The sequence below is a fragment of the Magnolia sinica genome, chromosome 13 (assembly GCF_029962835.1).
Source record: "Magnolia sinica isolate HGM2019 chromosome 13, MsV1, whole genome shotgun sequence".
Taxonomy (NCBI): Eukaryota; Viridiplantae; Streptophyta; class Magnoliopsida; order Magnoliales; family Magnoliaceae; genus Magnolia; species Magnolia sinica.
Window position 1 is genome coordinate 8,153,962 of NC_080585.1, and position 26,147 is coordinate 8,180,108.

At 40.0% G+C, this 26,147-nt stretch overlaps 1 protein-coding gene across 4 annotated transcripts; it reads left to right on the forward strand.

The window, feature by feature from the left end:
- The first annotated feature begins 1,386 nt into the window (after positions 1 to 1,386).
- Positions 1,387 to 22,430, forward strand: LOC131222669 (histone-lysine N-methyltransferase ATXR4). Of its 4 annotated transcripts, none has more exons than XR_009160142.1 (8): positions 1,387 to 1,732; positions 1,824 to 1,982; positions 8,465 to 8,520; positions 10,390 to 10,516; positions 11,172 to 11,238; positions 11,329 to 11,508; positions 21,948 to 22,051; positions 22,184 to 22,430. XR_009160142.1 is itself a non-coding variant. In XM_058217826.1 (8 exons), the coding sequence occupies exons 1-8, from the start codon at positions 1,445 to 1,447 to the stop codon at positions 22,300 to 22,302; spliced, it is 1,068 nt and encodes a 355-aa protein (XP_058073809.1). In that variant the 5' UTR covers positions 1,389 to 1,444; the 3' UTR covers positions 22,303 to 22,430. The 4 variants fall into 4 exon arrangements, 3 of the variants coding, with proteins under 3 accessions (XP_058073810.1, XP_058073811.1, XP_058073809.1); XM_058217826.1 differs by having other exon boundaries at positions 1,389 to 1,732; positions 21,980 to 22,051; XM_058217827.1 differs by lacking the exon at positions 22,184 to 22,430 and having other exon boundaries at positions 21,926 to 22,051.
- Positions 22,431 to 26,147: the final 3,717 nt, after the last annotated feature.

A 26,147-nucleotide genomic window follows, 5' to 3' on the forward strand; every position in this document is an offset into this window, starting at 1 on the left:
CAATGAGATCCGCCCTATATGTGGATGTGACTCATTATTTGGCCATTGTTAAAATTAAATTTTGAATCCAATTGACAAAGTGTATTCGACACATACCTCATGGTAGGCCCCACAACCCTTAACACATGACGCGTGTCATATGTCAAAGGTCATGGTTGTTATGTGTTAAAGGCTTGGGTCATTATTGTCACATGTTAAAGGTCGTGGCGGTTACATGATGAGGGCTTGAGTCATTATTGTTATATGCCAAGGGTTTGAGTCATTGTTGTCCTATGTTGAGGGTCATGGTTGTTATGTGTCAAGGGTTGCGAGGCTCACTGTGAGGTATATATCAAATCAACTCCGTCCATTATATCTATAATTTAATTTAAGGCAATGAACCAACGAATGAGTCACATTTTATAGATAAGTTGAACTCCACCCCATGAAAACATGACCACCATTATTGGTTGTTATGAGGCACAAAGAGTTTGTATCTAGTTGAAATTGGTGTCTTTCAATTGAAATAGTGGACCATGAAGAGAATAAACGAATTTAATCTCCATTCAAGTGGGCCTAATCACCACGTGATAGGTACATGATATATTGGGATTAAAACTACGAAGCTTATCCTAAAAGCAAAAGCAAGTATTGTCGCAACTCATGAAAGGAATGGCATTTCGTATGGTAAGGATTAAAAAATTATGAAAAGGAAAGTTATTTTTTTTAATTTTTTTTGTTAGCTTATTAGTACACCACAATGTCAGTTGACACTTCGCTGTTAACCACCCCCATTAGGGATTGATGCCAAGACCTCAGTATCGAAACGAGATATCTTTCACTCAATCTACCACTTGAGCTATATAGAACAGGGTGTAAGGAAAACTATTTTCTTAAAATAGCTGTAGCATAGGCCCATTTTGATCTTAAAAAAATAAAACTAAAAATAAAAACTCTTCAAAACTTTTAAGGACTTATGGGACGTTTACTTGTCATTCATCTTGTAAGGTCACGGGCATGATGATGAGAAACCGTGGTGAGGCTTACAGTGATAATTATTTGTCATCCAACCAGTTTATAAGGTCAACTCGACCTGAACAGAAGAAATGCACAAATATCACCCCGAACGAATGCCCACCGTTAAAAAATTCCTAAGGCCTGTGTAGTTATGTGCACAGAGAGAAAACACAAATATTGATCCAAAAATACCATGGATCTCATGGTGTTTTCAACAGTTATTTCCACTGTTTCCTGTGGTGTGGTTTACTTGAGCTTTTGATATACTTCAATTTTAGGCCCATTACCTAAGATGAGCTAGAAGAACGGATGAACTGTGTGAATAATGACACGTACATCACGGTGGACCCCACAGAGTTTACTCACCATACTATACCGGGGTGAGTTCCTCACCACCCAAAACGCGTCCGTCTTCCAAACTCCCAACATCTGGAAGCAGATACGCACCATGTTTCGCACCATCAGCCATCGTTGGGGGCGATTGAAGCAGCTGCAATCCACCAACAACTACAATCACAACAATCCTTCTCCTTCCTTCCTTTTCTCTCTCTCAACCACAGCTACAGCCAACAACAACAGCAGCAGTAAGTCGAGTGCTTTGCCTCCTCCGATCCGAGTCTCACTCACCGACTCAGCAGGCAGAGGCACGTTCGCAACTCGGAGAATCGGCGCAGGCGATCTCATCCACACTGCAAAGCCCTTAATCTCCCATCCTTCCATCTCCCTCATCCTCAATGTATTCTCTCTAGACCTTTCTCTCTCCTATTTTTCTCAGTCCAGCTTCTGAGATTTAAGCTATAAACCCTAACTATCCCTCTCTTTCTTAGGTCTGCTACTTCTGCTTGAAGAGATTGGGGATGGACTCTTCTGCCATTTCCGCCCCTCTTGAGGGCAATCGCCGTACTGATTCAACCCCCACCGGACCCGCTTTGGATGTCGATCGTCGCGTCTATTTCTGCAGTGAGGAATGTCGAGAAAATTCAAAGGTTTTGGTTCATTCCTCATCTTATTACTTTCCTCCAAGTTGGCTTGTTGTCTTGTACATATGTTTGCAATGATGCTCAACCTAAAGAAACCGCAATCCCTGTGATGATGCAAGTGGGGTCCACTTTTTGACAATCTAAGCCGTTTGTCAGTTGGGACCGACCATAAGATGGTCCATGTCCAGTTATATCCCCCTATCAGATGATCCTGGAGTGGATGATTGCATCTGATTCTCTGTATTTAGCAGCGAAGATGTGATGGTTATGATCATCGGATGGAGGAGATTCTCAGCGAGTTTCACATCTATGATGGGGTCTACGGTATGACTGTTTCGATCACCAAGATGTGGACCCAATTCATGATGTGTTGGAACAAGTGAATTGCTTGATTAAACGATGCATACTAATCCAATGCTTCAAAATACAACCAATCTGCTAGGGGTTGTTTGGATGGTGGTAAATGGTTTAAGTTGTAAATGGGTGTGTTTGGATTAATGATTATAGCAGTAATGGGCTGTGATGTGTGGTAAAAAAGTAATGATTATCATTACTACCATAGTCCGAAGGAAAACAAAGTAATGACCGTATGCAATACTAGTCTCACATCGCCACTTTCAACATGTAAAGTAATTTCGCTGGTTAGATAACTTGTAATTCCATCAATATGTGTTAGATCCACACCGTCCATCCATTTTGCAAAATCATTTGAGGGCGTGTCTCCAAAAATGAGCTTGATCCGTCAAGAAGTTTTCAATGGTGGGCGTTCAATCCCCATGCTAGCTATGGTGTGGTCCATATCTTTTTTGGATTTGCCTCATTTTTTGTCCTATTCTATTAAATGATCATGTAAGAGGGATGGACGGTTTAGATATAGCACATACATTATGGTGAGGCCCACGAAACTATGCCACCTCAACACACCTCCACCAATCTATGTAATGCGGTGATTCCAAAGGATTACCATGATTTGACAACATGTAATATTGATGCGGACATTAGTGATGCATCCTTTAGAGTGTAATAGAGGAGGAGGCATCGTCGATAGAGTACCGGAGCGGAGGAGTTGATGTCGATGAACGTTGGGTCCATCGGACCCATTTTCTAACTCGCTAAGAGTACATGAGCGGCATGACCGCACCCTGACGATAAATCCATAGGTCAGATTTCACACCCTATCACACGGGTGTTTTAGTTTTAAGCGTTTTTGTTATTTTTTCTTGTTTCAGGGGCTTTATTGCACTTTCTTTTTTTTTTCATTTTTATATTATTTTTCTTATTTTCAGGGGCTTTAGTGCACTTTTACTTTTTCCATAACTTATATATACGTTGTGAGAAACCCTATTTTCATTATTATTAAATGAATAAAAATTTGTATATTTTCTTCCTCTTTATTCAAGAGATTAGGGTTTCAGGATTGACCCTTGGGTGTTGAGGATTCCACCCCGATTTTAGGTTTCCTTCTTTCTAGATCTTCGAGGTACAGGAAAAGGTAAGAATCATCCTCCTCCTTTTGTTTTGACGACAAAATGACACGTACGTTCTTTATCTTAAACCCTTCATTCTTCACCCCTTTCGTTTCTCTCTGGATATTCTCTTTCCAGTTTGAACAAAAAAGAGGGATGATTAGTCAGTAGAATCAGATCCAAACTTGACCGTGGACTGACTTATGCTAGATTTGGGATATCCTCATATCCTCAAGTCCTCCCTTTTTACTGCTTACACGATTTCATGCTAAGGGGCATGATCCTAACAGAATGACCTCATCTTTATGTTGAAATTTACCTAATCCCTTTGATTAGAAAGGGTTAGTTGATTCGCGTATTTATTTGAACATTCTTTAACCTGATTATACATGCGTTTAGGATTAGGTCATCACATGTCCCTGCATCAAATATTCAATCAAAGGTAAATAGTAATATGATGTGAGTTTTACATCACATTACTATTGTAGTCCATGATCCACAACCTGTCCGTTTGGCTTTAAGTTGTAAATGATTTTCTAGTAAATCATTTACAGTGTTTGAATAGCTTGTAATTGTTTATTCACACCTAAGATAGTAGAGAAGTAATTAAAAAACATTCATATGGCATATAAGAGTAGATTTTAAAATGCATCATTGGGTTAAAGCCTAACTCTCTAAAGCTTAGGGTTAATCCTCACATAAAACCAAGTAGTAAGTGAGCCATAGAAGTAGGCCCACGAATTCAAATGCTTTTTTATAAGGCCGGTAGCAAGATCTGCTACCGTTGGCACAAAGATAGAGAGAGAGAGAGAGAGAGAGAGAGAGAGAGAGAGAGTTCTCAGATACAATGGAGAGAGGAAGGTGCATATCTCCCAGCCTTCAAAAAAAGAGTCGTTGGAGGCTTCTTGTTCGTAAATCATTTGCTAGGAAATGAAATCCCAGCTTTGTGCTAGCAAATGAAAAGGGGGAAAAGGTGGTAAATCATTTACAACTAGTAAATGATTTACAAGCGTTACATTGTAGCCGTATTGATCCCTGCTTAGATATTATCAAGTTTGTAGAAATAGAAAAATACAAGTCCTATGGCTAGGATTACCTTGATCAAGCCTTTGGGAAACTACCGGTTCTCAATGTTGATCCTTCAATGAGAAAGTCCCTCCCCTATCTATCCCAATCAAAGAGAAGGTGAGAGCCGACACATCAACCCTAGATCAAGGCTAGGGATGGCGCATAGAGTTGTCTAAAGTGGACCCCAAACATGTGAATGTGTGATGGAAGGAAGGGACTCTCTCTCTCTCTCTCTCTCTCTCTCTCTCTCTCTCTCTCTCTCTCTGAGTTACACCCAAGGGGGTAGGGACATCTAAGGCTCTCTCTCGCTAAACCATCAGCGATAGGATCTATTTATAAGGAATTGGGGTTTCAGGGAGAGACACCAGTATGATATTCTGCCACTTTACATTCTTTTCATATGCTCTACTAAATTGGAAGTCTCTGATTCTACCTTAACCGTGTACTCAATACCTGATCCAATCCATCAACTATCATGGCCATCCACCATTGATCCGGCTCTCATGCAAGTTAAGCGATGGACCTCAATATCTAAACCATTAGAGTATCATCAAGTGCAATAAAAGCCTTTTTTAATGGTTAAAACAAAAGTTTAACAGTTTATAAAACTTTTAAAACCTTTGGCTGTTGGGCCCATCGAAAAAATCACTTGGGAAATAGAAAGGGATGTTTTAGATTGGGTTGTTGGTCTTCGGCATATAGTTGCTTCTAATGCTCAATCTGTTTTGGGGTTGTAATTTTTTGTTTTCCTTTGTTTTATTGTATTCTTTGTTGTCTTGGTTGTTTCCAAGCAGTTTTTTTTAATAAAATCTTTATCCTTAAAAAAAATTATGATCTCCAATATCTAAGTCATAAGATAGTTATAGGAAACTAGTATATCCCTTCTTGAACCATGTGAGCCTTAACTAGACCTTGATGTATGCCTGCACCTACACCCACTTTCGTTAGCCATGCCAAAGCACGTGTAATCAAGACCTTGAACTCCTCACATGTTCATAGGTTTAATGATTTATCAAATCTAGTACATTCACAAGTCAATCATAGTCCAGGGCCTCCAGGCCTGATGTCCTTTTGATCTAGAGACTCGAATTGTTCCACCAATGCAAGCATCTAATAGGTACAACACCAGGAGTCTATTCCCATGGTACACTCGCACTCTTATATGGGGTAGGGTAAGTCACCTACACGATGTAGAGCCCGATGGTGGAGACCGTTCATTTTGACTCATCCTTAGTTCCCTCACACAAGATTACCGTATAATATTAATAATAACCATATTTCTATCCTATAACCTGCTAGTTAGTCATGGTATTGAGATACATGGCCCACAACTTTCCCTTTGTCAATGAGTATTCCCTTTGTCAGTGATTGTTGTCCACTCCCAAGTTCCTGTGGACGACTAGAGGAATCTCTCTCCTTTTAACCCATGTTCATATGTTTAAGGTAGTCCCACATATTAATTATGGCATTGCAATATATCCATCTAGGACCTATGATCATTGTGATATATAGTCATGATCATCAATATCATTGGATACCATCAATGTTATCAATGGATAAGATTTACATTGGTTTTCTAGGACACAACACCAATAGTAGCATCTCTATATTGAGATTGGTCCCATCTTCTGATGGCTATTAGGGGAGCAAATGGGTCAGCCCGAGTAGGGTTGAGGGAAGTCCTAGACTTGAGTCATTTAATAATTGGGTTTGTATTTTGGCCACAGGCATAATTTGTTAAAAGCCATGATGGGTCAAAGTCAAAGTAAGCCAACCCATTTATTTAATGGATTGGGTCTAGGCAGAGAAGGATACAGATGCAACCCATGATTGTTGACGGTAAAAAAAAATGTTCAAAACAAGACTCCAGATCATCCCAGATTAGACTACAAGAAGCTTGCAACCATAGATGGAGTTTGAGACTGCAAACGATGACTCTAAAGTTTAACCTGGTCCGCAAGTCAATCTAACAATTTATTGTACACCAAGGACCACACCACATCAAGAGTGCAAGCCACATGGAGATTTCAATGATAGAGATCTCTCTCCAATAGTTGATCAAGTACAAAAATAACACCCAAGTGTGGATACTCTACCAACTTGAAACCTCAAGCACAATGTTGTCAAATCGCATATGCCATTGTATGCGATCAGCATATGCTGTTCGCATATGCGATCGCACAATCGCATATGCCATGGCATATTTTTTATAAAATTAAAAAAAAAAATGAAAAAAAATAATTTAAAAATGAAAAAAAATCTAAAAAAATAGGAAAAACTTGCCTAATTAGTACACATGATTGGATTGAGTTATTTTACTTATTTCATTATAGTTTGAGTGTTTCATTAAGTTATATATTTAATTACTTATATTATATTATATAAATTTTAACAAAACAATCAAGTTACATTAAAAGAGAACTAATTATTACAAACTTCGAGCAAAGAAATTTTATTGATAAATGGATAACTTGAAACAACTTACAAGTTATAACTTACAGCTTAATTTACAAAAAGTAAGCACAACTTATAAAATACAAAAAATAAACATACTTGAAGTAATTGTAGAGAGATTAGAGTAAGAGAGAGAGTAATAGATTTAGAGCTTTGGAGTAGAGAATAGTGAAAATGGAGGGGATATGAGTGTCTATTTATAGGCAAAAGTTCTCCAAATTGAAAAATAAAAAATAAAAAAATTGCTTCCCCTCTGATTATTAGGAAATATGCGATTGCATACTCGCATATGCGATTCCATATTTATCGCATATAAAAGTATGCCATGGCATACTTGCCAAGATCGCATATGCCATCATGGCATATGCGATTCGATCCATAGTATGCGCATATGCGATCGCATTTGACAACAATGCTCAAGCATCAGGTGACCAAATCTAGAGGTTCACAATTCATGGCCACTTGTCCTGTGCATTCAAATCTCTATAAATCAAGCTGTAAAATTTTCCTAAATGTTTGGGAAAGCTTGAAGACAACTCCACACTTTTGATTTGTTGTCAAATTGAAGTGTTCTAAGTTTTTGCTCGAGCATTGAACCCCACTTTGTTTAAAATGGTTTTTTTTTTCCTCATTAAATTTTCTTTCCTTAATCTTGTAAGTTTAGAGGAGTTATAAGCCCCGAACCCATGGGTTGGGCTAAGGCATTCCTAGGATGATCTCTACGTGAGGGATACCCATATCTCATATAAGTGTAAATCGGTAGCATGTGTATTACAAAGACCCCGTTCATTTAAGTGGCTAGACCTAACATCACTCTTCTTCAGAAGATCTCCTTTCCCTTTTCTTATTACCAATTCAGTAGATATATGAAAAATCATCACAAATAGCAGTTGTATGTGAACTTTCACATCCATCCATTTCTCTACCATCAACGTGTTACATGTAAGAATATCCAATCCAGTCAACTTTCATATCCACCCACTAATTAACTAATTATAGTTTTCCAATTCGTACCTTCCATCATCAGACTTAAAAAAGTTGTAGATAGAGTTATCAGGGTTCAACCCCTTAGGTCAATGGTAGATAGCATGTGCTTCAACAATGAGGTCTTCGGTTCAAGCCCAATTTACTTACCAAGAGAGAATAAGGGTTTAATTTTGGAGGACCTAGACCTGACCCGTTTGGTAATTGGGTTGAACTTTTGCACCCAAACTTATGGCTCCAAATCTTGGACCCAGACCCGTCAGGTTGACGCGATCCACTTGTATCCCTAATGGTTATGGCCCAAGCGCCACAACGTTGTCAACAGTAACACTTTAGAATGCTCGTGAAATTGACATCCTGTTTAGAACAAGATTTTTGTCACTGCCTGCTGGAAAAAGAGAAGCACCAAATGGTAAAGTGATGTGTTGGTTTTATGTTGATTTAGTGATTCTATCTTATGAGTCATGGTTGTCTACTTAGTGTTATTTATTTTCTCTTGGTGATTTGTTCCCATAGGTATTTTATGAAGTTGAGAAGATGGTGGATTGGTCAGCATTTGATGATCATTGCAGGTATGAGAGTATACCAGAAGTTTATATAACTACATTATGGACTATAGAAATTTTTGGCAAAATATGGATCTTGAATTGTCACCTAAGATTGTACACCATACTGATGTTTCTTTCTATTTGAGTTTGGTATTCCCTTGTTTCGTGTACTTAAAGCCCTCGCTTTTATGCAGATTCCATGTTTAATTTTTGCTTGCTTTAAAGATTTGAACCATGGTTGAAATATCGTCTGATCCCAGGTCAACCCAGTAACGGTGGATATGGAAGTCACTCATCCAAAACCTTGATCAATTCTGACCAAGTCGTGACAAGTACTGGTTTTGGTCCATAGCCAAGTTGCTGTCCAAACCAATATTAAAACTGTGTTTAGAACTACAATACTACATTCAAAATAAAAGGCCTCTTGTTTAGTGTAACATTCGAAATTGAGTGACAAGGTCTAATCCAGCATCGCTGACTGACTCATCCATGACCAAAATCCAATGGACGCACAAAGTCAAGTACGTAAACATTGCATGTTTCAATTGTTCATGTATGTGAAAACCCACTATTGAGTTGAAAAGCCTTAAAAAAACAAGAAAGTTACTCATCATCATCATCTGTGATTCCATCTGTCTTTGATGTTTTTAGATGGTGGAAAACAAACCTCAATCATCAAGATCATGGAATCTCCAATGTGGTGCTTCAGAGCTTCTATATATACATTCTGGTACTGATTGGCATTTCGGCCATTAGATGTTCCCAAAATCTTTATATATATATAAAAAATCTTCTGAACAAGTTCCTCCTAGCAAGGAATGGAGTAAATGACTTATTGGGGAGTTTTTCAGCCTCATTCAATGGTCGAATCGAACAAAAGTTGCATATACAGCATATCCACCATGGACATGTAGTGATTGACTTGACTGATACCATAAATAATTGGTTGGGTCTTTTCAAGGATACGAGTCACCTTCTGTCTTGACTAATACAATAAATTGCGGTAGAGTCTTGTCAATGCGACTCACATTGGTGACCACCAACACCTGGTTGACCTCATTGTGACTCAGCTGAGTCTTGAAACCTTGGTAAGTGTTCTCAGTGAGGATGCATCTAGTGCAATTTATCTTCTTTCCTAGGATATGCTCACCCGCAGATGGCAATGTCGAGGAAGATACTGCAACAAAAGTTCGGTACATCCACGTGCTAATTTTTGTTACAACTTGGAACAAGAATGGTCTTTGCTAGTGAATTTAAACTGGTAATTGTAAGATCGCATTTAATCAATTTTCTCTCTTATTATAACTTGATCCACGCGGTGGGATAATAAGGGTGTGACATGAGGTTGTTTTACCATCACTTAATGCTGACATCCTAGTGCTGCATTCTAGGTGTCTGATTGTCAATAAATAGGCAATATGGCCTAGGTTAGCCAACATATGGTTGTCTCGTCTGTTTTCATGCAGTGGATGTTGGTATTGCATTCTACATGATATAGTTGCACTTTGTCCTGTGGGCCATGGTTTAACTTTCTTTCATTCATACATGTCCTTCCCTTTGACTTCTTTGCGAAAGGCTCTTTGTTAGTGGTACATATGCCAGGGGTTCCTTTATTGCAGTGTTGTTTTAGTTTATTGGCTAATTGTCTTATTGTCGATTACTCATCTTGCTTGAGTGCGCTCCCATGGCCTTTAGTACTTAAAAATGTCTGTAGGTATATTTCTGAGCATTCCCATAAAGATTATCATCTTGGTTTACCTCAATTGTTTTTAATATTCTATGCCAACGCCTTATGGATGTTGTAACTTAGGTTTCTACCGAAGATATTTCCCAAATATATTCATTTTAGAATGCTCTAGTTTCTCCATTTTTACTTACTGTCTCTTTCTGAAGATTACGAGGGTTGAAATATCCATTTTTGGTAAAGCGGTTGGCTTGTATGATTATATCAGGAGCAGCATCCGTAGACTTTCTCGACATTCTTCAGCCAGCCAATTTATTCCCTGAGATGATTTTAGAGGTGAGGCCCTTTCTTCAAAGTAGTCCTGAATCATCTGGGCTAATAAATAATGTGCTCGTGAGAAATATTCCCATTTGCTGACCTATGTAAGATTGTGGCTTGACTGTTTTATATATCACTGCTTGCACAAAAGACTGGACATTTTCTTATTGTCTCTACTATAGATAACTTGAGTAGTCAGTGGACATATTTACCCCTGCAACTAGTCGTTGATAGATTGTAAAACAAAATGAGTATTCAATGTGTCTGGCCTTCAACGGGCGGTATTTCCGTCATTTCCATCTTTTCATGAGCTAGCATGTGCCATTTTCCCTCCTCTTTGCATGTAGCCTGCACAAAGCAACTCCTTAGGACTTCGGGGGGATGTGATGTCTCTGTGAAATCCATTCCGTCTATTAGTTATGGTGGGGCATCCACCATTGAAACCATCCTGGTGGCTCTCTCTCTCTCTCTCTCTCTCTCTCTCTCTCTCTCTCTCTCTCTCTCTCTACATGCGTCGCATGTGCCCTACGCCTAGTTTCTTTTATCATCAGACATTGTTCATTGGTATTCACTTTTATTTTTTTTATTTTTTTATTTTTTTGTAATCCCTGTATTACTGTGCATTTATTTCTTCCAAACATCATCTTACTCATGCCATTGCTTCATTTTCTAGATGGAAGAGGAGTTTCATTTGCTCAGGTGCACTTTATTGAAGGCAGGGTTTGATGAACAGATTGCATGTATCCTTAGCATGGAAGATGTGATTCCTAATGTCAGTCGCTCCAAGTTTTAGCATGCTTTTAAACAGCACATTTCTTTGACATGACTAGTTCTAACAAAGCAATGGTACATTGGTGTGCTGGTGAGGATTCGGATCAATGCATTTCGTGTTGAATTGATTGGAGGCTCATATGAGGATCTACTTTCAGCAGCAGCAGCCTCCATTGTTGCTGAATCTGCTGTTGGAAATGCCGTTTATATGCTTCCATCCTTTTACAATCATGACTGTGGTAAGATTTCATTCTCCTCTACTCTCATCTGGTGCCTGATGTTATTGAACTGATTTTTGGGTGTTTATCAGCCTATAGCCTTCGTAATATTCCTGATTTGAAAATGGGATCATAGCATTTCACTCTGATGGGTAGGCTAGGTGTTGTTACCATGTAGTCTGGAATCCACATGCATGTTTCTCATGGAGACATGATGGGATCCTCTTTTGCTGCATTGGAGAGAACCTTGACAACCATAATGGGTAGTCCTTTGACAATCTCCTTACCATTATGGCACTGATCCTTTCCATTCACTTAATTTGACTAGAAATTCAAATCAAATATGGTTGAGTGAAATGGCGGAATAGGATTCATCTAGCTGACCCCAATTAGTTGGGATGAGACTTAGATGATGATGATTCAGATAGATGCAGCTGAAGACTTGTACATGAACTCAGGGTTGTCAATTTGCAATTCGAACCGTATTGTATACGTGTATGATGCAAATCGTATACGTATACAATATGGTTCAAATTGCAATCAACCTAAGCATAGACTATTAAATAGTGCTTGATTGTACTTAACCTATGTAATAGTCTATGACATTGTACCTGTGGGAATTTTATGCTCACATTGTTGGTCCCCAGCCTAGATCAAGGAGGGTTGTGTCTGGTTGGCAGCTGGTGTTGAACTTATGCCATAACTTCTAACATGAAAAGGAAAGTTAACTTAGCTTGCGCTCAAGAGACTAAGTTGAAATGGGCCAAACTAAAGAAATTGATGGATATAGGCTTTGGTATTTTGGAAGGACAATAATAGAAATGGGGTAAGGATAACTAATTAGCAGTAGATAAAGATTTAAAGGATAAAGTTGTAGATGTTAAGAGAATAAGTGACTGGATTTTATTAATAAAACTTGTGTTAGGAAAGAAGATAATGTTGTTAGTGCATATGCGCTGCAGGTAGGGTTTGAGGATAGAATTAACAAACAATTCTGGGAGGATATAGAGGTATTAATGCAACGAATTACGAACAGAGAGAGGATATTTGTGGGAGGAGACTGAAATGGGTGTGTAGGAAAGGAAAGCAGAGGATGTGAGAGGATACATGAAGGATATGGTTTTGGGCGAAGAAATGAGATGGAGGAAACTATCCTTGATTTTGCACTGACATATAATCTAGCTCTAGCAAACGCATACTTTAAAAGGAGAGATGAGCATTTAATAATTTCAAAAGTGTATCATATACAAGCCAAATAGATTTCCTTTTACTTAGGAAGACGGAACAATCAATATGCAAGGACAGCAAGGTGATATGTAGAAAGAGTTTGGCTGCACAACATATGTTAGTGGTCATGGATGTTTACATTAAGAGATGGAAGAAAAGGAATGAAATTAATAGGTGCCTAAAAACTAGGTGGTGGAAGTTAAAAGGAGAAAACAATGTTATTCATAAGAAAATTGATGAAAGAAGGAAAGTGGAATGTCGAGGAAGAAGTAAATCATTATGTGGAATAAGGTGGCCGATTGCTTTAGGAAATTGGCAAAAGATGTTTTAGGTGTATCTAGAGCGATAACCATTCATATAAGCAAAAAGTTATTTATGAGAAACGTTCATGTTTCAAAGCCTAGCAAGGGACTAGAAACAATGAAAATCTTGAACTACATAGAAATGCCAAAAGATTGTTAGGAAAGTAATGGGTGAGGCTAAATTTAAGGCTTATGATGATCTTTGCTATAGATTGGGGACAACAGAAAGTGAGAGATGTCTTTATACTTGTAAAAATGAGAGAGATGAAGAGTAGGGACCTAGATCAAGTTAAATGCATTAAGAGTGATGACTATAGGACATGGTACTAGTCAAGGACAATGGGATCAATGAAAGGTGGAGAAACTATTTCCAAAACTTGTTAAATGACAATCACTCTGAGAGCATAGGGATGGAAGGAATCATAAACTCAAATGACGTTAGATTCCACAAATACTTTCATAGGATTAGGATATCTGAAGTGAAAGAAGCTTTGAGAAAGATAAAAACAAGAAAGGCCCTTGGACATATACTGATAGAGATTTGGAAACGTATGGGAGATGTTGGGTTATTTTGGTTGGCAAAGTTGTTCGACAAGATTCTTAGATCAAAGAAAATGCTAGATGAATGGAGAAAAAGTATTATGGCATCTATTTATAACAATAAGGAGACACAAGATATTTGAAGCGAAAGAAGCTTTGAGCAAAATAAAAACAGGAAAGGTCCTTGGACCAGATAATATACCAATAGGTTTGAAAGTGTATGGGAGATACTGGGTTATTTTGGTTGACAAAGTTGTTCAACAATATTTTTAGATCGAAGAACATGCTAGATGAATGGAGAAAAAGTCATCATGGTACATATATTTATAAGAATAAAGGTGATAGAGAGCTGCACTAACTATTGTAGGATTAAAACTTATGAGTCATACTATGAAACTTTGGAAAAGAGTGATTGAGCAATGACTAAAGAATGGGACGAATTTATCAGAAAATCAACTGGCTTCATGTTGGGGAGGTCTACCACAGAAGCTATTTTCCTACTTAGACAATTGATAGAGAAATATAGAAATGGGAGGATCTCCACATGGTCTTTATTGACGTAGAGAAAACTTACAGTGGGATCCCTAGAGAGTTAATCTAGTGAGTGACTGAGTGTTGCGAAAGAAATGAGTTTCAAGATTATATTTGGACATGATTAAGGATATGTATGAGGGAGCAATAACAAATGTGAGGACCACTAGTGGAGAGACAAATGATTTCTACTATAGGCTTGCACCAGGGGTTGGCATTGAGCCTGTACCTTGTCATACTGGTTATGGACAAGTTAACAAGGCATTTGCAAGAAGAGATCCCATGGAGTATGTTGTTTGCACATAATATAATTTTGATTGACAAGAAGAGGGAGGGCATAAACAAAAAGCTAGATTTATGCAGGCGTGCTAAAGAATCTAAAGGATTTAAAATTAATCCAACAAAACAGAGTATATGGAGTGCAACTTTAGTAATAATAGGAGTGAGAATGAGGAATTAGTTAAGATTGTTGACCAAGAAGATTCCCAAAATGACCACTTCCGATATCTTGGGTCGATAATTCACAAGTGTGGAGAGATTGAGAAGGATGTTGCCCATAGAATTTAAGTGGGTTGGAAGAAGTGGATATTTGCCTCTAGAGTTTTATGTGATTGTCGTGTACCACTCAGACTGAAAGGGAAATTTTATAGGATGGCTATAAAATCGGCCATGCTTTATGGGACAGAAAGTTGGGCAATTAAGGAACAACATGTCCATAGGATGTGTAGCTGAAATGTGGATGTTGAGATGGATGAGTGGCAAGGCAAGAAAGGGTAGAATTAGAAATGAATGCATGTGTGGGAATTTAGGAGTAGCACCAATAGGTAATAAGACGAGGGAAGGCAGACTTAGATGATTTGGTCATGTACAATAGAGACCAACAATTGTACCAGTTAGGAGGAGTTGGTACAAGTTGAAGGCTCTAGAAGGGCAAGGGGAAGGTCCAAAAGGACATGGGGGGCAATAGTAAGAAAAGACTTGATGACCTATGGTGTACGTGTCTAACTGAAGTTATGATTGTTGATAGAGTAGAATGGCGGAAAAGGATTCATGTAGCCGAGCCCTATTGGTTGGGATAAGGCTTAGATGATGATGATATGATGCAAATCGTATACCAAATTGCATATCCACATGAATTGTATTTATTGTAATCATGGACTGTAAATGGGGACCAAAATTGCTTCTTCTTCTTTCTTTCTTTTCTTTTTTTTTCCTTTCATTTTTGTTCCCTTTTTCTACCCTTGTGCTTTTAACATGTAAAAGGCCCTCCCCTATTACCAAAAAAAAAAAAGGCCCTCATTTTTATGTTTTTAGACGGGTTTCGTACTCAAAAACTCACAGAAAATCAGGATATCTTGTTTTCAGACAATAAAATCAAATGCCGCTTTCTCTCACATGATTCTACACTCAAGAAAGGTATTAAAGAACATAAATTGTTGAAGGATTCCTATATTTTTAAAATTACATTCATTTTATTTTTTTTGAAAGGTAACTTTTTTATTAAGAAGCCGCCATTGGTGGAAAAGAATACAAACAAGAAAAGGAGAAAACAGGGCACTCAAAAGCAGATTACAACCCCAAAAGGGCTAGGATGATACAAATATCTAAGTCCTTGAAGCCCGTTGCCTTGCCTCCACTATAGTCGTTTTGTTTTCAAAGCACCTGCTGTTTCTTTCTCACCAAATGGCCCATAGGCATGCCAATGCCCCTAACTGCCAAACCATTTTTCCTTCTTTCCCAGTTCCACCTTCATGCCATGATTCTAGAAAAAAATACATCGATTCCGGCATAACCCACTAGATGTTAAGAGTTTTGAGGAAGAGCTCCTCCCATACCTTACTGGCGTTTGGGCAGTGGATGAAGAGATGACCCACTAACTCTGCCTTCCACATGCAGAGTAAACATATATTTTGCAAGACCATTCCTTTTTGGCAGAGATCGTCTACTGTTAATATTCTATTTCTTCCCAACAAGTGAATGAGACAACCTTTAAAGGAGCTCCATATTTCCATAAATGAAAGTTGTGGGATGAAGGGGTTTGTGGCTAGGCTAAGAGCTTTTAGGAGGATCCCACCGAGAATCTGCCCGAGCGCTTCTTCCACATTATGGAGTCTTTCAAGTTTGAGTCGACTGCACTTCTGTTCAGCTTGTCAAGAAGGTTTAGCAACACATCTAATTCCGCATCCGATAAGTCTCTTCGACAAGGAGGCATCCACACTATGCAACCACTTTCTTTGGAATAGGACCCCGCCACTGAAATGTTTCCGTCCGGGCCCCAGGGCTAGCGCTACCAGATTAGGAAAAGCATCCTTCAATAAGCAATCGCCTATCCATAAATCCTCCCAGAATTGAATCTACACCCCATCTCCTACTATAGTAGTTGTTCCTTCTTTGAACCTAGGCTCCATCGAAATGACTGCTTTCCAAAGACTAGACATCCTATAACGCGAAGAGTTTTTAGACCACCATCCCCCTAGCTCAGTCCTGTACTTGGATGCTATCACCTTTTTCCATAAACTTTCCTCTTCCGTGATGAATCTCCACCACCATTTGCCGAGAAGAGCCTGATTCACCCGCTCCTTCCACTATAGGCTTACATACTTCTTCCCATTTCAAGAGATGAAACTTTGTGATGTATGACATGAAATTTAAGTATGAGATGCAATAATTCAGGCTTAGATCATACCAATTCAGAAACAGTTACACAAATTCCACCTCCCACATGACAATCCAAATCATTCAATTAAAAAGGGGAATCTATGCGGGTCCAAGCCGACACAGGCTAGGACTAGACCAATAAAAATTATAAACCAAACGATGTTAAAGGGAAATAGAAATCAACCACACATGCATAAAATGCAGTCCCTAATCCAAGGGATTCCCCAATTTCAATTCAAGGAACCCTAGGGTGAAAAAAAAAAAAGGACAAATAAATTAGGGCTAATGCAAACTAAGGCTAGGATTTAGGAAATATGAATGAAAAGAGGAAAACCAGAGGAAAACCTGACTCAGAGAAAGCTCCTACATGCAAATGGTGACCCGGGGCTGACGCACATGTGCGGGTGGGCTGGCCGCACGTGTGATGGGAGCCCATCTCCCCAAAGTGACACGTAGGCATTGGTCGGCCAGGGGAGACCTCCAATCCCTCCAAGTTTGACGACGATCCGACATAAGGTTGAGGCATAGTGCTCCGCCAAAGTTTTAGCCATTCTATAGGTCCAGATTTTGGAAACTGGCTGTAGGGGGGATGAATAACTGCAAAAGCTGAGAAATTTAAAGCAATAATGATGATAGAGGATGAGAGATATGGATGGAAGAGGGTAGGGGCGGATGGGGATAGATGTGGCTTCGCACCACGGTAGTTAGCCCTTCGAAGAAGGGAGGGCTTCGCACCCACTTTTGAATTCTTCCACAACTCACGAAGAGAGCAGAAAAATAAAGCAAGAATTTTTATTAAACTTGAATGAATGAAAAGAATTACAAGGGATGCCTATTTATAAGAAAAATCCTATACTCCAAAACTCGCACCATGTGAAAACCTATTACTTGGTGGTGAAATAAACTAAAATAAAAACCAAATAAAGAAATTCAAAGCGTTCACGATGTTCTAAATAATAACAATAAGTAAAACCTAAAATATGACATCAATCCGTCGAGTGGGCCATGATCATGAGAACCCATGATGGGCTTTTCTTGACTATCGGGCCCACTCTTTTGAACTAAAACATCGTCTTCTAGCTAGAAGGCCCTCCCTGGACGTCGTTGTCTAGCAAGATCGATGGTGGGGCCATCTTGCGTACGTACGTGTGTAGGGGTTGGTGTGCGTGCGCGTGTGCGCATGGTGTCCCCATTAACTCTCCCCTGCTGCAAAGATTTCGCAACTGGTAAAATAAAACTCTTGAACCGATCCAGGATGTCAGGATCAAGTCTCTGAAGCTCTTCCTCAGTGAGTCATGTGCTGTTTGAAGCTGGGTGTGACTTCCATTTAACCAGGTACTTATGAAACCCGCCGTCCGACGTGGATATTATCTGATGGTTCAGAATATCCTCTATTTCCTCTCTAGGTGTGGGAAGGGTAGGTATGTGAGGTAAAGGCTGAGAAAATGGGTCAGGAAGGGTAGGCATGGGACGTAATAGCTGAGAAGATGGGTCAGGACAGGTAGGTATGGGGGTAGAGGCTGGAAAAATGGGTCACGACGGATAGGTATGGGAGGTAAAAGTTGAAAAATGGGTCGGGAGGGGTAGGTATGGGACGTAGTTGCTGGGAAGATGAGTCGGGACGGATAGGTATGGGAGGTAGAGGCTGGGAAAATGGGTCGGGAGGGGTCCATAGATCAAAGGAAATGTCTGATGAATCAGGATGGTTAGACGAAAAGCTGGAGAATGCATCAATGGCCCCTTGGAATGCAACTAGATCCTCCACATTGAATGTAGAACTAATTCCCATGGAGGGTAAAAGATTTGTTACATATGCATTGAGACCGTTTCGTTTTATAATTTTGACGGGTCCAGCGCTACGCACGTGTAACTTACGAACGGCCCCCGGAGGATACCTCTCGGGCCTAATGCGGACCATCACAGTCCCTTACATTGAATTCCTTGAAACATTTATGCTTCTCTGCAGAAAATTTGTAATGTTCATTACTAGTAGTGATCTTCTGCCTGATTTCTTGATGCAATGAATGAATGTGATGCACAAAAGACTCTACAGGCTCTGACGGCCTATGGGACAGTGACATAGGGACAAGATCAATAGATTTTTCAGGTTTATAACCAGTAACGACTTCATAAGGACTGAGACCTGTGGACCTATCGATAGAACTATTAAACATAAACTCGGCTGTAAGTATTACGGTTTCCCATGTTCTGGTGTGATCTATATCCCTCCTAGGGGGAGACTCATCCGGTAGATCATCAGGAAAGACATCATGAAACTCATCCGCTACCAGAATGGCCTCAGTAGGTAACTCTACACTAGCCTCTGGTGCACTCTCTGTAGCCACGAGGCTGCATATGTTGTACACTTCAAAATAATGGTCTTGATGTCCCTCATGGAGTAGGGGTACGGATGCACGCCCATAACTGATTCCTTCGCCACCTCCATTCATTGGTCTATCCTCCTGGCCACCTACCTGAGATTAGCCATCTTCTCTAATGGTAGGGTTTGTCCTGAGGGAGGCCTCTATTTGGTCAAGGCGTTGATCTGTCTTGTTCCAAGCGCTTATCCCAAGACTCGATCTGCTGGGACAGCTTGTTTAGTAACTCTAGCAGTTATTCCATGTTTAGTGTAGGGTGTTAGCCAAAACCATGACCCGTATGTGTAGGCGTACAACTTGCAACTCCACCTAAGGACTTTCTACAACGACTATATGAGACTGAATGATCCTATGAGACTCTATATGAGGGAAACTACGCAGTGCTACTAAAATCCGGCAATATAGTTGTCAAAATAAAGGAATAACAGAAAGTTACGGCAATGTAAATTGCTAACTTCCTGCTAATAGAAATTTCAGCAACTAATGTTAGGAACTATGGACTCCTAAAAGCTACATATGATGAACTGAATGCATGATGGACTCAAACAAACAAACCCTAAACATGTAATGTATTCCCCTATAAAAACCCTAAGCTTTGATACTAAATTTGATGTAGGACATGAAATTTAAGTATGAGTTGCAATAATTCAGGCTTAGATCATACCAATTCAGAAACAGTTACACAAATTCCACATCCCACATGACAATCCAAATCATTCAATTAAAAAGGGGAATCTATGCGGGTCCAAGCGGACATAGGCTAGGACTGGACCAATAAAAATTATAAACCAAACGATGTTAAAGGGAAATAGAAATCAACCACACATGCATAAAAATCAGTCCCTAATCTAAGGGATTCCCCAATTTCAATCCAAGGAACCCTAGGGTGAAAAAAATGGACAAATAAATTAGGGCTAATGCAAACTAAGGCTAGGGTTTAGGAAATATGAATGAAAAGAGGAAAACCTGACTCGGAGAAAGCTCCTGCATGCAGATGGTGACCCGGGGCTGACGCACGTGCGCGGGTAGGCTGGCCACACTTGTGATGGAAGCCCACCTTCCCAAAGTGACACCTAAGCCTTAGTCAGCCAGGGGAGACCTCCAATCCCTCCAAGTTTGACGACAATCCGACGTAAGGTCGAGCGTAGTGCTCCGCCAAAGTTTCAGCCATCCTACAGGTCCAGATTTTAGAAACTGGCTGTAGGGGGATAAATAGCTGTAGAAGCTGAGAAATTTAAAGCAATAATGATGATAGAAGATGAGAGATATGGATGGAAGAGGGTAGAGGCGGATGGGGATAGATGTGGTTTCGCACCACGGTAGTTAGCCCTTCGAAGAAGGGAGGGCTTCGCACCCACTTTTGAATTCTTCCACAACTCATGAAGAGAGCAGAAAAATAAAGCAGGAATTTTTATTAAACTTAAATGAATGAAAAGAACTACAGGGGGTGCTTATTTATAGGAAAAATCGTATACCCCAACACTCGCACCATGTGAAAACCTATTACTTAGCGGTGAAGTAAACTGAAATAAAAACCAAACAAAGAAATTCAAAACGTTCACGATGTTCTAGACTATAACAATAAGCAAAACCTAAAATATGACATCAATCCAACGAGTGGGCCATGATCATGAGATCCTATGATGGGCTTTTCTTGACTATTGGGCTCACCCTTTTGAACTAAAACTTCGTCTTCTAGCTAGAAGGCCCTCTCTGGACGTCGTCGTCGAGCAAGATTGATGGTGGGGCCCTCCTTCTGCGTACGTACGTGCGTAGGGGGGTGGTGTGCGTGCGCATGTACGCATGATGCCCCCATCACTTTGGTTTCTCCTATTTGCCACTCCATAGAAAATTCCTTTTAAGGTTTTCCAGGCAAGCAAGAACCGCTTTCGGCCATTGAAAGAGCGACATGAAATATAGAAGCATGTTAGAAAAGGTTGTTTTAATTGGAGTTGATCCACCTCCAAAATATAGGTGCCGACTTTTCCAGGTCAATAGCTTCTGCTCTCCTTCCGATCTATCATTTCATTTCATTTCATGAGAGAGAGAGAGAGAGAGAGAGAGAGAGAGGTCTTTTAACACTATCACAATGTCTACTGCATACAGGTTCTCAATTGATCATACTTTGATGTGTATTACTTGGTGCATATCGATCGGAAATGTATGACTGATGAGTTGTTTTATTCTTTTTCTGATTTATTTATATTATAAGAAAATCAGGGGAAAAAAAAATCTTACAATTTACGATACAATTTCCAATTCAATCTCTATTACAATTTGCTATACAATAACAATTTTGACAACATTGGGTAAACTAAGCAAAAGGGCAACAACAAAATGGAAAACTACAACCCCAAAATAGAGGATGTGCTTAAGTTCCAAGAAAAAAGAGAAACATCTGAAGTATTCCATGTAACTCAGCACAGTACTCTCGACGATATTCTCCTTAAGAATATCTTTACTTCCATCTCAAGATGAGGTAAATTGGTAGTTTTGGAGTAAGGTACCAAGCAAGGTTTGAAATGGGTGTGTTACGTAACATATACCATTGATACCATTAATTTATCGCCCCCCATATCTCCTTGTATTGGGCTGTCTTGGGCCAATACACCCATATCGTTTGTGGGAGATACTGGTACATATTGGACGATACGTACCGGTTTCGGATGATACTTTAGACCTTGGAACCAAGTATACATGTTTGTGGGAGTTTCACAGTTTCATTAAACCAATTATACACATGATGTAAGCGGGTTGCCATCTTATGTTATAGTGTAGCATTTTTTTTTTTAATTGACTAAGTTTTTCCAACTCCAAAAGAAAGTGGCTAAGCTGATTGCAAGTTGTGCACTCCAGATCCAAATGCACACATAATTTGGATAGAGAACGTGGATGCAAGATTGAAGGCTCTCCGTGACATTGAAGCAGGTTTATAGCCCATTCCCTTAAGACAGTGGCATTACTAAATATGGACGGCATTGTCGGAAGCTGCTGACTGTCTCCATTTTGTTACATTTATAATCGTTTATCTCATGTACTGCACCGCTTGTTTCGTGTCAGATGAGGAGCTTCGTATATGCTACATTGATGCGGGTATGGACCATGATGCTCGACAAACCCTCCTCTCCAAAGGGTTTGGTTTCCAGTGCAGATGTCCCCGGTGCATGTCTGGTGATTAAGGAAATAAAAGGACTCCATTTTTCATTTCTGTATTGGTTTTTCATCCTTCTTTTTTTCACGGACATGTATTGTAATATTTTCTCAGAATAAAGGTAAGAGGTCCGTGAGTACCAGGTGTTTTGAGTTATCAGCATTTTTGCATCCGCACACAGTAAAATGCATATGAGATCCACTGTTCATCCATTGGTCCACACCCCGAAAGTGTATGCCGTTCAAACAACCTGACCTCAGCCATGTTGATTGGAGGATTTTATTTGTTCATTCATCTGTTGATATATTCTAAGAATTGAAAATACATGTTCCTCTCTGCATATTTTATGCTAGGAAATCCCATAATAACAGCCATCATAGTATGTATGGTTGGATAATAGAAACACTCAGAAGCTGATAGAGGATATGTCTGAAGAAGAGAGGAGCCTTTTGTCTGATGTAGGAAGCTGTGATTAGGAAGATTATATCTCTAACTTTCACATTCCTGATCAAAATAGATGATATGCATCAAGCGCAGGGAATGATTTGGGAAAGGCCCATCACATGCAATATTCAAGTTTTGGGTCATATGAGCTTCTAACAACCTATGCCATTGGGCATGCATAGTGTGGCGTGGGACTTCCAGATTTTCAGGTGATTTTGTTGGATAAATGATATTTTAGTATGGGTTTCGGTCACATGCATTCAAACCCACTTGAAGCTATCTTCCCATCAAGCTGCATGGGGCCTACCCGTGATGTGTATATGGAATCCAAACCATGCATATGGTGCGCCACCTCCTGTTCACTGTACATCCCAAGTATCATCCTGATCCAAAATTCAGGTGGGACACACCACAGGGAGCAATGTACAATCAGGCTGAAAGTTATATATTCATTCAGTGTAGTCCACTTTTGATGGCCTGCATTTCGGTGTGTCACTTCATCTTGGTGATTCTCACCTGATGACTGGTTTGGATGGTATATCCAAAAGAGGGACACCATATTTGAAGGCGTTAGCTTCCCCAATATCCTCCATTGTGCCCTTTGTTGTCGCTCACCTGAGTAATGGATCAGGCTGGATTTTGGAATCTGTGCCTCACATGGCAGGGTGCTCCAGATGCACGGTAGATTTACATACACATCATGATTTCAGGTGCCAAGTATTTGTCGGGACTGTATCAGCTGATGTGGTTGTAGTATTGTGGAATGAGGAGTTAAATTATATAATACTCATGCTGGGTACGACGTTTGATACTCAGGCAAGTACACCTGCCATAAATAATAATTTACAAAAAAAAAAAAAAACCGACTAGATTACGCAGCCCACTGTCTCGAATCACAATCCCGATATCAGATTGGTTTAAGAATCCCGACCTCTAATTCATGGAAACTTGTTTGTGAGAAAGAACAGTTGGATATTTTTCATTTTCAGACCTCCAATGACTGTCTTCCAATCCAATAGTCACAAAACCATAGCTCAATTTTTGGTTCATGATGATACACCTACACCTAGTTCTATAACTTGCAACATCAAGGTTGAGCATACTAAGGTTTCAATGGTAGGTATTTCTTTCTCCAATTTTCTCTCCCATGTAGCCCACTAGAATTTTTTATCCACCTCATTTTTCATCGCTTGTCGTAAAGTGAGCTTGCCAAACCTATACAAACATAGCGGTGGGCCCTACCCAGCATCCTTGCGCATGAATGTTGTGTAGGGCCCACCTCCGTGTTTGTGAGAAATCTACCCAGTTTACCCATTTTGCAAGATCATTTTACGGCATTTGACTAAAACTGAAGTGGAGCCCCACACAACATGCTTGCGGAGGAAGCATGGATGCTGGGTAGGGCCATGTTTGTTGGAAATCTACTCGTTTGTACGTTTGGCGAGCTATTTTAAAACAAGCCAACAAAAATAAGGTGGATAAAAATTCTAATCGACACGCGAGAGAAAAAAGTTGGAAAAAGAAATAACTATTCTTGAAACCATCCTGGGCTCCACAACTCTAGATAACCATAGCTCAATTTTTGGTTCATGATGATACACCTACACCGTCCAATCCGTTCGTACAACTTGCATCTACAGGAGCTGCAACGCTCGTCTTCGCACGACACATACCCACACCACCCATATCGCTGGTGCGCGGTACACCAGCCAATACGCTTCCGAAGCGGGGGCCGGCCGTGGGCCCACAAATGCGCGTGATACCGAGCAGATTCCAATGGCCGGAGACCATCTTGAAAATGGTGGCTTCACATGGAGCACTCATGTACAGCTATCCTGACCATTCAAGCCATGGGTCGCTTTGTACACGGTGGAAATCCACAAAATCATCCTGAATAAGAAATCTGGCCATCCAATTGATGGATATCAGATGGATGGTAAAAATTAAAACAGTCAGTGATCCAAGTAGAAGAGTACACTATTATTCTATTGTCAATGTAATTTTTAGGCTCTGCTCCGTTCAAACTTAGGTAAGCGATCTGGACCGTCTGGATTACCTTACAAATATGCCATGTGTACGGTTGAAGATTCACCACCAATTTTTAAATAGTGCTGAACTAACACGGGAGTCCAAGGCACATCCCTCTCTTCCCTAAGAACTGCCGAGAAAGAGGGGAACCTCTGCCCTTTCGTTGTAAAAATCGTCCAACGGTCCACGTGTAAAATATCGGTGGTCCACCAACCTGCCAATTCATGTGATCCCTTATGCTCTTCTTGGTGAAACAATGAGACCCACCTTCATATGACGCGACATGGTTGTTCATTACGTGGGCGACATATTGAAAACCTGCGGGTCCCATATTTCTCACTAGTGGTAGCTCGTAGGATCACTTGAATTAGTGTCCCAGCGGAGTACACAAGCTACGAAGAAAGCTGGGTGGATGTCGTTTCCGTTAGAGAATCCACAGGGCGGCTGGTCAAACGTCAAACCCACGCCCTGACTTATCTTTTCCACACTCTTCCGGTGGGAGCAGGGAGATTCGGGATAAGGTAGGGACATCTATTACTGTACACGTGGCATGTTAGTGAGTCAATCCGGAACGTCCATATAGTTATTCCTGCTATGGATGGAAAATTATTCAAAATAATCATAAATTGGATTATTACATCCTTCTATCAATTGCCTTGACATGGATGGTAGAAACGAAAAGTAATTAATTGTAGGAACTCAGTATAAAAAAACAAAAAATAAAGCGATGGATAGATTCATTGAAATGTCTGCAATTCTATACATAGCCTATCAATTGTTGTATCCAGTAGATGAACCGTCCTGATTGATAAATCACCCTACCATATTCTGGATCTACTGGCGGTAGCATCTCTACCTCTTTTTGGGATGGGTTGACCGGGTCACATTACTAACGGGATCGTACGGTAATTCGGTAGAAACGGAATGCGGTGGAGCATCTCTCTACCGTACAATTCGCAGATAGATGTCCAGATCGGGGCCGTCCATCCGGTTGCTCCATCATTCAGATCATTCAATAGGCACTCCAAGTGAAAGAGTGCATAAAAAGTGATGGCTGGGATTGTCTTAGCAATCTTTTTTTTTTCCGTATATGGCAACAACAAGGCCCACTGAATGGGAATTTGGGATTTGGCCCACTCAGTTGAAGATAGCATGATCAGTACCTTTCGTTCGGTGGGACAATTTTTCTTGGATGAGATGATAGGATGATATCGACCTCACAGGCCGCTAGAAAAATGGGGAGCGGATTAGGTGCGGCCCAGGCCGGACACAAAACAGTGATGCCCTTAACGTGGGGCCCACCTTGATGTATGTATTATATATCCACGCCGTCCATCCATTTTTTTCGGATCATTTTAGCTATGGACCTAAAAATGAAGTTTGTCCAGTTCTTAGATGCAC